The following is a 12543-nucleotide window of genomic DNA, read 5'->3' on the forward strand; positions in this document are numbered from 1 at the left end:
TTCGTGATGAATCGAATTTACTGTAAGTTCGCTCATCTCTAAATACAACCCACACTTTAAAGGGGTGCTGGAAGTTGTAGTTTTGCAACAGCTGGAGGCACCCTGTAGTTTGTAGAAGTTGTAGTTTTGCAACAGCTGGAGGCACCCTGGTTGGGAAGCACTGGTGTATTATATGGGCTTGTTAGATCACTATATCACGAATCAGTGTTAGTTTGCACCTGTCCATTTTAGATTGCCTGCATCCAATTTTCTAAAAAATAAAATAAATTATAAATAAATAAATAATAAATAAAATAAAAATGATCAATTCATATTACCTTACACTGATTTCGCTCATCTAACTTATAATACTGGACGAGTTTTTCTTCCACCAAGTTGGCCAATTCTTCAGCATTATCCAGAGGTTCTCTAAGTGGACGCAGAATTGTGATAAACCCAATTATTACTTGATAGGTTTAAATACTGTAGAACAAGGATCTTCAACATGTGGCTCTTCAGCTGTTGAAAAACCTACAACTCCCAGCATGCTCCGACAGCCGGATGTGGGGGGTGTTATGTAATGATTGGAGTTGTGGTTTTGCACGATTGGGAGCGGCAGGTTTGCAACAGCTGAAAAGCAACTGGTTATCCCGATTCTATAGCGCAAGACACGTTCACTATTCACATATGGGAACGATCGGAAGGGGCTCTGGACGTTACCTCTTATAGCGGACTCCAGGGTTCTCGTCCAGAGTTGCGCATAGTGTTACTATCTGTTGAGCAATGGATTGCATTGCAGATTCTTTATCCACAACCTTATCTGGACTATACAGCATGTGAAAAGCATCAGGGACATTCAAGAGAAACACCTATGGAGACCAAGAAACCTCTGCTAAGTATCTATGTACACTATATAGAAAGAGTTCTAGTGAAACAGTGATAAGGCTCATTTGTAGGACTTTTAGGACTTTGTAGGACTACTACCAACTATTGCAATACATTAATTACTACCTTTATTTAGAATACTATACATAAACAAAAGGGAAACATTCAAGATAAAAAAAAAGGTCCCTTACATGGGTACTCCGGTGGAATGGTGCCAGAAAGTTAAACAGATTTGTAAATGACTTCTATTTAAAAATCTTTACCCTTCCAGTACTTCTTAGCAGCTGTATGCTACAGAGTAAATTCTTTTCTTTTTGAATGTCTTTTTCGTCTTGTCCACAGTGCTCTCTGCTGACACCTGATGCCCGTATCAGGAACTGTCCAGAGCAGGAGAAAATCCCCATAGCAAATCTATGCTGCTCTGGACAGTTCCTGACACTGGACAGAGGTGTCAGCAGAGAGCACTGAAGACCAAAAAGAAATTCAAAAAGAAAATAATTTCCTCTGTAGTATACAGCTGCTAAGAAGTACTGAAAGGATTAAGATTTTTAAATAGAAGTAATTAACAAATCTGTTTAACTTTCTGGCTCAAGTTAAAAAAAAAAAAAAAAAAAAATTAAGTTTTCCACCGGAGTACCCCTTTGAAAGGAAAACGGTCACCCTGATCACCCACACTAAAACCAATACACAGGGATATAGTGTGAGTGACCTAGAGTGCAAAGAGGGGTCACTTACCAAATTCCATCCAGTGGCTCCTGTGATATTGCCCGACGAAAGTCCCGTACTCAGATCGGTTACCTGCGTGCAGGAGGCGAGGCCCCAATTGCTGTCCACCCCCTGCTTCTATCTGCCTCTTAGTACAGTGATCCCTCAACTTACAATGGCCTCAACATACAATAGTTTCAACATACAATGTTTTTTTCAGGAACATCGTAACTTGAAACCAGACTCAACATACAATGTTACGGACAGACCAGATCTGTGAAATGTGATGTGTCACAACTGGAGGAACTGACCAATCAGAATGGGCATTTTACTGGTAAATCACCTCTATTACTGAAGTGCATGCACTGACTGGTGTCTGGTAGCGCCCCCTACAGTACAGGGAGGAACTACAGGTTCTGTACTACTCCTTACCTGTGCCAGGGTTAGCTGCTCTTTTGGACACCAAGTAAGGGCGGCTCCATTTGGGACACTGTGTGTACTGTAAAGGACCCTGAAGAAGCTCCTGTCCTCTACTTAAACCATTTTTTCCCAACCAGGGTGCCTCCAGCTGTTGCAAAACTACAACTCCCAGCATGCCCGGACAGCCAACGGCTGTCCGGGCATGCTGGGAGTTGTAGTTTTGCAACAGCTGGAGGCATCCTGGTTGGGAAACACTGACATAGACATTGATTTACAGCTCCCAGCAGATCTTTATTACTTTTATATGTAAGGATTTGCTTTATCTATATTAATCTACTTATTTTCTTTAATTCTCACTTTTTCCTATTTTCGGATGACATTTTGGTGGCTTCAGAACCAATTACCAGGTTTCCATAGAGTTGTGGTCTCAACATACAATGGTTTCAACATACAATGGTCGTCCTGGAACCGATTAATATTGTAACTTGAGGGACCACTGTATATTCAAATTCTGCGCTGCGCTCTGAGGCAGGAGCACAAGTGCAGTTAGTTTACAAACAGCTCCCACGTCCTAGTGATGCGAGTCGCATTTCACCTGAGTGCTGCGCTCCGAGGCCGGAGGGCATGCGTTGCAGTAGCAGAGCAGAGCGCTCTGGTAAGAAGAGCCCTCACATCCTCCTGCCTCAGAGTGCAGCACAGAATTTGAATATACTAAAAGGCCGATAGAAGCAGGGGGCGGACAGCAATTAGGGCCCCGCCTCCTGCGTGCAGGTAACCGAATTGAGAACGGGACTTTCGTTGGGCAATATCACAGGAGCCACTGGATGGAATTTGGTAAGTGACCCCTCTTTGTACTCCTGGTCACTCACACTATATCCCTGTGTATTGGTTTTAGTGTGGGTGATCAGGGTGACCGTTTTCCTTTAAATAAAAACCCATAACCCTAGAAAAATGTGAGGACCACCGGCATGGACCAACTGCAATGGAAAAATAAAGTATGAAACAATACATGATCACATAAAGATATAGGCCCAGCAGAGGCGAGTGGGTTAGGGTCCCATCTGAAGTGAGGCCACCTCTGCATGGTGGATGGGGGACACGCAACTCTTTGTACTCACCGTAAAAGCTCTTGCTCATAGCTTTCATTGGGGGGACACCTTACTGATGGGTATATGTTCTTGCCACTAGTTGGCGCTGACACTAGGAAAAATAAGTCTGCTCCTCCCTGGCAGGATATACCCACCCACTGGAAGTGAGGTAATCAATTTTGTCACAAAGCAGTAGGAGAACCCAACAAAGAACATGTCTGAAGGACCCCGGAAAAGAATCACGGATAAAAAAAAAAAAAAAAAAAAACAACAAGCGGAAAAGATGGGTGGGTGCGGTGTCCCACAATGAAGGCTACGAGAAAGAGATTTTACAGTGAGTACAAAAAAATAAAAATATAAATTTCCTTTTCTTGGTCGCTCTTCATCGATACTGATGGGACATACCAAAGCAGTCCCCTAGGGTGGGAAAAACAACCACTAGAGAAAGGGAATCTGTCCAGAACTCATGTGTCCACAAGGCCTGCGGAGGAGACCCGAGGCCAGAGATAACCAAGGCCCAGAAACAGAGCTCCCGGAAGATCCCCCGTCCATTGAGATGGACTAGGACAACAAGGGAAGGGACTGTCCTCTGTAGAGACTCCAGACACCCGGGCCATATAGAGAGACAAGAAAAGGTCGACTAGGAAGCCAAATGGGCCGGAACCATCCCGGATGCAGATAGGAAACAACTCCAAGGAACATAGCAGGGAGAGCAGTGTAAGCCTGAGCAGAAGGAGAGCACAGGAGGTGGAGACCAGAAAACCACAGGGAAAAAAAGAAGACAGACCGAAAACAGCTCTAGAGAGGTCTGGTGAATGAGAACAAAGACCTGAACAGCTGCAGACCCAAAACCCGTCCCAAGGGCCCGCCGCGAGCACCCAGAAGGAGACCGCAGCTTCACTGGTGTAACGCTCTGCAACTCGGGAAGACATGGACCATACGCTCTTATATTTTCATCCACAGACTAGTATGAGGGCTTGTTTTTTTGTGCGACCATGTCCTGCGTAATGACATCACTCATTTTACCATACAATGTATGGCGCAACCAAAAAGAAAAAAAAACACTATTTGTGTGGGGAAATTAAAAAGTAAACCGCAATTTAGCAAATTTTGGAAGGCTTCGATTTCACGCCGTTCAATTTACGGTAAAAATGACATTTGTTTTTTATTCTGTGGGTCAATATGATTAAAATGATACCCATGATTATATACTTTTTGTATTATTGGTGCGCTAAAAAAAAAAAAATAATAATTTTAAAAAAAAATAAATAAAAAATCACTAACTTTTTAACCAAAACAGTACGTTTAAAATCCCCCTATTTTGACGACCTATAACTTTTTCATTTTTCCGTATAAGCGGCAGCAGGAGGGCTCATTTTTTGCGCCATGATGTGTACTTTTTATTTATACCACATTTGTGTATATAAAACTTATATCTTTTTTTTATAATTTTTTATTTAATAAAATGTGACAAAAAGGCAGCAATTTGCACTTTTTTTTTTTACGTTCACGCCGGTATCAATAATATTATAATATATTTTAATAGTTCGGACATTTACGCGTATTATTTATGAGTATTACTTTATTTTTATTTTTTTTTTTTACACTTTATGGGGGTAAAATGGGAAAAAAGGAAATTTTACATATTTATTTGGGGGGGGGGGGAGGGGATTTTTCACTTTTTTTTTTTTTCTTTTTTACTTTTTTTTTAATGTCCCCATAGGGGACTATTTATAGCAATCATTTGATTGCTAATACTGTTCAGTGCTATGTATAGGACACAGCACTGATCAGTATAATCGGTGATTAGAGATGAGCGAACTTACAGTAAATTTGATTCGTCACGAACTTCTCAGCTCGGCGGTTGCTGACTTTTCCTGCATAAATTAGTTCAGCTTTCCGGTGCTCCGGTGGGCTGGAAAAGGTGGATACAGTCCTAGGAAAGAGTCTCCTAGGACTGTATCCACCTTTTCCAGCCCACCGGAGCACCGGAAAGCTGAACTAATTTATGCAGGAAAAGTCATCAACTGCCGAGCCGAGAAGTTTGTGACGAATCGAATTTACTGTAAGTTCGCTCATCTCTATTGGTGATCTTTTGCTCGATCTCAGACCAGAGCAGAAGACCCCGGGAGACGGCCGGAGCCAGGTGAGGGGACCTTCGGCCGCCATGCTGGATCATCGGATCGCCAGGGCAGCGCTGCGGGCGATCCGATCGTCCATTTAAAGTACCGCACTGCCGTGATCTGTATTGATCACGGCATCTGATGGGTTAATGGCGGACATCCGCTCGATCGCGGATGTCCGCCATTACCGGCGGGGGTCCCTGGTTGCTGATAGCAGCCGGGACCTGCTGCGCATGACCGGACCTCGCGGTCATGGCGGAGCGTAAATGTACGCCATGGTGCACTAAGCACCACAGCACCATGACGTACGTTTACGTCAATTGTCGTTAAGGGGTTTATGTGATTATGTATTGCTGTATTTTACCATTGCAGTTGGTCCATGTGGTGGTCCCCACTTTTTTCTAGGGGGTTATGGATTTTAAAAGGAGGGTATCTTCTGTTGGGGGGGGGGGAGGGGGGTTCCCCTTGTGTATGTTTAGTATTCTGAATAAAGATTTATTGCAGTTGTGTGCAGACATTTTCGTAGGGTCTCTGAGTGTTGTTGCTAGAATTGTGTAGGTTTTGATTATTTGTAGGAATTACCTGAGACTCTTTAGGGAAAAAGGAAACATTGATCTCCTTGCATCTCTTTATTGTTTTGGGCTGACACGACTTAAGCTTGCCAAAAAGGTTGTCTGGACACGCTGAAAAACAAAGCTTGTGAATAGGAGTCAGAAAATACCAACTTATAGATGGAATTCATATATAATAAACTCTACCAACTATGAATAAACAATAAAAAATGGCTCCATCCTGCGGACATGCGGTGCGGATTGCACATCTATGGCAGTGTACAATGCAATACATGTAGATGTGGCTCCCAAAACAACAAGCAGCAGGAAAGTTTAAAGCCAGATAACCCCTTCAAAGTTTAGGGTAGTGTTTCCCCAAACAGCGCGACTCCAGCTGTTGCAAAACTACAACTCCCATCATGCCCGGACAGCCTTTGGCTGTCCGGGCATAATGGGAGTTGTGTATTTGCAACAGCTGGAGGTACCCTTGAAAAAAAAAAAAAATAATAATAATTAAAGGTAGGAAAATTAGCTTTTCTTCAGAAAACCCACCCAGCCACCTATAGGTAGGTATCGTCCGTTCCATTGAGAAGACTAAGGATTATCAACCAATTCAGAGACCCCCAAGGCTCTTTATTGGGTTAGACAGGGACTTACAGGGTAGCTCCTATAGGTGGCACTAAAGAAAAAGTTTGTTTTTTTGCTAATTTGCATACTCCTTTCCCCATGATGCATTTCTTCTAACACTCCATACACCAGCTGGATCTCCACAAGTAGTAACTGTTTCCACCCAGAGCTACATTTTGGCGACGTTCACACACTGCATCTTTGATTGTATTTGTACAGTGTGCACACTGATGGCCTCTTTTCAATAAATGTTAGTATAATACATTAAATATAATAAAAGAAAATAATAATTATAATAAATATAATCATAATATATAATTGAATAATAAATATCAATAATATTATAATAACATTAATATATTAAATATTCATATCAATAATAATAATATATAACAATACATAATTACAAATTTAAATATATAACAATACATAATTACAAATAATAATAAATAATAAATAATATAAAAATATATATATATTTTACAATCCTATCTGTACACAGTGAAAAACTTTTATGGCAATATGCCAACGTGTTCTAAACTCTGTTTGCAAAGGGTGAAATCTGTAACAATTCTGCAGGATTTGGCTTGGGCCACTGTTGTTTAACCCGTGGAAAACGTGTAGATTTTAAAGGGGTTATCCAGGAAAAAACTATATATATATGTTTTTTCCTGGATAACCCCTTTAAAATCTACACGTTTTCCACGGGTTAAACAACAGTGGCTTATATATATCAACTGGCTCCAGAAAGTTAAACAGATTTGTAAATTACTTCTATTAAAAAATATTAATTCTTTCAGTACTTATGAGCTTCTGAAGTTAAGGTTGTTCTTTTCTGTCTAAGTGCTCTCTGATGACACGTGTCTCGGGAAACGCCCAGTTTAGAAGAGGTTTGCTATGGGGATTTGCTTCTAAACTGGGCGGTTCTTGAGACACGTGTCATCAGAGAGTTCTCAGACAGAAAAGAACAACCTTAAACTTCAGAAGCTCATGAGTACTTAAAGGATTAAGATTTTTTAATAGAAGTAATTTACAAATCTGTTTAACTTTCTGGAGCCAGTTGATATATAAAAAACATTTTTTTTCCTGGAAAACCCCTTTAAGCAGCACAAAAATCCAAAATATTTACATCTTGTGTGGATGTACTCTGGAATCAATATCAATTCTGGAATAGCCTGACCAGCCATCCAGATGACCAGGACGGATTGTAAAGGGGTATTCCAGAAATTTTAGTTAGTGTAGTTCATAATATAGTGTCTGTGACTTTGTGTGACAGTTTTCTCACAATTCTTCTGATTTTCTCCCCAATATTTATTTTTACCAGCATAGAAAATGACTGTTGTCTCAGATTTCTCCCAGGTTGCAATGCGGCCGAGACCTGACTCACTAGTCAGCTGATGACAGGGAGCCTGTCTGCTTCAATGGGTGGAGCGATCGCTTGGTGGGAGAGAGATCAATCTGCAACTAATGCAACAGCTGTAGGCACCCTGATTGAAAACCACAGGTCTTTTGAATGGATGCAGCTAATTTATGTTTCAATGGGTGGGGTGGCTGATGTGTGGGAGGGAGGAAAATGGAATTGTGGGATTTGTAGGCAAAAAAGAAAACTCAAACAGGAAATACCAATTCACAAAAAGATAGCCACAGTATTATGGTAATCTCACAACATAGCCATTTAGCCCCAAGACAAGTGCAGATCCTTCCTAATGATGTCCATTACTGTCTGCCAGGTACGTACTAAAATCACCTTATGGTGGAGAACCCCTTTAATCCTCTGCAGGCAGTCCATGAAGGAGTAACTGCTCGCAGACAACTTGAAAGACCGGGAGGATTGCTACAGAAAATATCCTAGAGAATTGCAAAACTTCACAGTATATAATGAAACAACAACTAAAAAGGGAAGAAAGACTTGCTGAAAACAATATGTAACACTCTAGTCTATTAAAGAAGCACACAGGGAATCCCCCCCCCCCACTGTTGCTTATATAGTGAGGCAAAGGCTATTATTAGAGGATAATGTAGAGGTTATTGTGTATGCCTTGTGCCAACCTGTTTTAGCTGATGTGGCAGGAATGAGATTGCAGCCAAAGTCATTGCACACAGAATCACTGAAATAAAGGTCCTTATGCTGCCTACATTTCTCAAGAATCTTCTGGCATTGCAGAGAGAGGGGCTGGAGTCTCAACATTGCACCTGGTCATCTATCTGGCTCGACTACAGCAATTGAAACTCATAAATAGGTTAAGGTCAGTTCATATCATGTGCAATTTTGATGCATTATCTTATTCAAAGTGCATTTTTTGAGAAATATTGTCATAAGCCAAAAGTTATTTAACCTATAATCACAACTGAGGTTTTAGGAAAATCTGTAGTTTTCAAGCCACGGTGACGCACTGTGCTTTTACCGCATTTTTGTATATTTTATAAACTGCGTATTTACCATGCAGGACGTAGGTGTATAGGTGAATAACTACTATATATCCTGAGATAGCATTGGTATACATATATATTCACAATACAATACAATAGTATACAGATAGAGCTGGGAGGAGGAGAGGGGTCTGGGAGCTGCCAAAAGAGTCCGACAGGTGATGAGGTCATCCTGTAATTCACAGGAAGTCAGCTGACCCAGGACTGACCACTTCCTGACACAGAGCTAGTATTTCCCAACCAGCGTGCCTCCAGCTGTTGCCAAACTACAACTCCCAGCATGCCCGGAAAGCAAAAGGCCATAGACTTGCATTGAGTGGGGCCTTGCCCCCCCCCCCTTGATCTCCAGTACAGGGCCCTCAGCTCTTTGACGAAACAGCACGTTTTGACAACCGCATGATGAGACGGCCGACGCCCCCTCAATACATTTCTATGGCAGAGGCAGAGACTGCTGCGTCATGAGTTGGTCGGACACGCCCCCTGGCCGCTGACTGGCGGGATCCCGTACGGGAGATCGCGGGGAGCCCCAGCGGTTGGACCCCCCATGATCTGAAACCTAGCTCCTATCCTTAGGATAGGGGATATGCTTTCTTATCCCTAAGAAATCTCTTAGTCATCTTATCCCCTATCCAAAGGATAGGGGATAAGATGTCTGATCTTGGGGGGGTCCCACCATTGGGAACCCCAGCAATCTAGCATGCAGACACCCACCTGTGGCAGCTGCACAGAGCGATGTTCGCTCCATTTCTAAAGGGTCACGACTACTGGACCGGAGTTTCGTGACATCACGACTCCACCACCTTGTGACATCACACCCGTCTATGCAAGTCTATGGGTGGGGCGTGATTTCCCAAGGGGGCAGAGTCGTGACGTCACAAAACGCCGGCCCATAGTAGTGACCCTTCTGACACGGCGCGAACATCGCTCTGTGCAGCTGCCACAGGTGGGTGTCTGCATGAGAGATTGCCGGGGTACCCAGCGGCGGGACCTCTGTGATCAGACATCTTAGGGCTGGAGTACCCCTTTAAGCCCTGTGATTTTCTGTGGGTCAAGCTTCTGATCACATGACCCAGTTACAGTAATGAAATATAGACGCAGCTGTGCTGGAACAATACAAATGGCACTGTACGAGTAGTGATGGCGAGTGTGCCTGATGCGAGCATAAAACAAAACCTGGAGTGCTTCTTTAATAAAATGTAAACATGTTGAAAGCTTTATTCCCAGTTATCAACCAGCAGGAATGGCGTCTATACTTACTATCACTGAAGTAGATGTAGGCAGCTTTATACTTGCAAGAGGATGGAGAATTGAAGTCGTTCACAATGCAATCTACAGACTGAAATAAGAAACGATATTAATAAAGAAAGTCTTGTTCGCTCTTCTGTTGTGACTTTTCCGTATTACAACATATTAACAGGACTAAGAAAAGCAAAAGGCTCCTGTAGCAACTTCTGAATAAGTTACAACATCAAAATGCTCTGCCGGAGATTTGATAAGAAAGTTTATTAAAGAATACCTGTCACCAAACTAAATGTTTAATATATTGTTCCTCATGTAATTATAAGACACTTTGCTATTTACTTGCTCTTAAAATTCTTAATTTTTATATGTTTTTAAAGGGATTCAAAAAAAATGGCCACTAGGTGGCTCTGTTTAGTTCCCTGCCACAAGTCAAAACAGTTAGTTTGGTCTCTTCCCGGCATGGCAGAAGACTAAACTCAGGAAGTGTGCGCGGGGCATGGGGAGGCACAGCTCTCTCAGGCTTCAGTGACGTCGCTCCTGCTGGGGAACACCCACTTTCTCCAGCCGGGAGCTCACACAATGTGAGCAAGAGGAAAGGTGTGATACAGAGTTTTTTTTAAAGCTCAGAAACAAGTTTTAAGGGCCGGAGGGGTGTCAGGAGTAGTTAGGGAATATAATCTGAGTTAGTTTAGAAAATATGGTTTGATGACAGATACTCTAAAGTGGACAGACGTAGATGGACATATAGACAAGTGGAGCTTTCCTCCCTTAGACATATGTATACCAATATGCACCATTAGACCTGTGACCCTGGAGTGCAGAATAAAATCCACTGATCAGCTTTCTGTGGAACAGTTTCACCGACAGGGTACGTTCCCACTAAGCGCTAACTTCAAGCTGCATATTCTGTGGTAGGCATACACACAGGGCTACCCTGCGGCTGCTCTTTAGGGGAGATTTATCAAAACCTGTCCAGTTGAAAGTTTGCCCAGTTGCTCATAGCAACCAATCAGATCGCTTCTTTTCTTTTTTAAAGGAAACTGTCAGCCAATTCACCGACACTAAACTCAATACACTGGGTTATGGTGCGGGTGAACAGGAGTCCTTAGAAGAGTCATTTTCTTTTTTAGGTTTTCTTATCGCCGAGTTCCATGATTTTGGCCTTCATTTGCACTCTGAAGGCGTGTCCCCCTCCGGTAGCCTTGCTTTGGGGTCTGGAGGAAGGGGCCCTAGCACGCCCCCCTTGTTCGCGTATTCATTTTCCCCCTGGGCGCAGTGCTCTGTCTGCAGAACGAATGCGCTAAAGATTTTACCCAGCTCTCGCGTCCTGATGACATGAGAGCTGTGCATCGGGAGAACGCTCTGCACAGTGTAACTGCGCATGTGCCGGTCCCTCACTACACCCGGAAGCACCTCTTTCTGAAGTCTCGCTACTCCTGACTTCCGGGATCTGCGCAGTTACACTGTGCAGAGCGCTCTCCCAATGCACAGGACGCGAGAGCTGGGTAAAATCTTCAACGCATGCGCTCTGCACACAAAGCGCTGCGCACAGGGTGAAAATGAATATGCAAACAAGGGTAGCGGGCTAAGGACCCTTCCTACAGAACCCAAAGCAAAGCTACTGACGGGAGACCCGCCTTCAGAGCGCAAATGAAGGCCAAAATTATGGAACTTTAGCGAATGACAACTCGGCGGCAAGAAAACCTAAAAAAAGAAAGTGACCAGTGTATGGACTTGTGTTCACCCGCACCATAACCCAGTGTATTGGGATTAGTGTTGGTGAACTGGCTGACAGTTTTCCTTTAACATGGTTTCTGCAAAATGAAAGCAGTGATCTGATTGGTTGCTATGGGCAACTTGGCAAATTTTCCTCTGGACAGGTTTTGATAAATCTCCCATTTGTGTTCAGTGAGGTTTGGGCATGCGGCCCTCAAACCTCACAGAACACACAGGTCTGCTGCCAGATGGTGATCAGAGAATACGCAGCGGATATATTCTGCTGCACCATGCACACGGCAGATTTCCATGGCGGAAACATCTGCGGTGCAAATCCAGATTTCTGCGTCCACAGAAACAACGAACATGTTTAATGTATCTGCAGTTTCTGCTTGAAGATGCATTGTTGTCTATGGAGAAGGCACATTTCCAAATAGTACTCGGAAGAACATGCAAACTTGCGGACTGTCTGCTCGTGTTTTCTGGGAGGAATGTCTGAAAATTTTCTGCTGTGTGAACACAGCCCTAGATGGGAAATCCAGTGATCTGAGCGACTTGGAGCGAGGCCTGGTCATAGGTGATACACCATCTAGCAAAAATGCTGGGAGTTGTAGTTTTGCCATAAGTAGAGAACCCCATTAAAAAGTACCTCTCATGATCTAGTTACATTTTATAATCCTCCCACTGCCCCCATCATGATAAACCACCCCCTGCCTTTATTTTTTATTTTTTTTTAGTTTTCTATCTTGATATTGCTCTATATTTTCTGCTCAGTCT

General features: G+C 42.9%; 1 protein-coding gene across 3 annotated transcripts in view; it reads right to left on the reverse strand.

The window, feature by feature from the left end:
• STXBP3 (syntaxin binding protein 3) overlaps window positions 1-12543 on the reverse strand; it is a 55337-nt gene that overhangs the window by 31636 nt on the left and 11158 nt on the right. For all 3 annotated transcript variants that reach the window (XR_008844793.1, XM_056523506.1, XM_056523507.1), the window contains exons 5-8: window positions 10066-10144; window positions 5783-5883; window positions 700-848; window positions 318-408 (exon numbers count right to left, since the gene is read on the reverse strand). Coding sequence is in view for 2 of the 3 variants with exons in the window: in XM_056523506.1 (XP_056379481.1) it covers window positions 318-408; window positions 700-848; window positions 5783-5883; window positions 10066-10144 (420 nt within the window). In the remaining variant the exon portion in view is untranslated. The remainder of the gene's footprint in view (window positions 1-317; window positions 409-699; window positions 849-5782; window positions 5884-10065; window positions 10145-12543) is intronic.

Source organism: Hyla sarda, chromosome 6, assembly GCF_029499605.1.
Source record: "Hyla sarda isolate aHylSar1 chromosome 6, aHylSar1.hap1, whole genome shotgun sequence".
NCBI lineage: Eukaryota > Metazoa > Chordata > Amphibia > Anura > Hylidae > Hyla > Hyla sarda.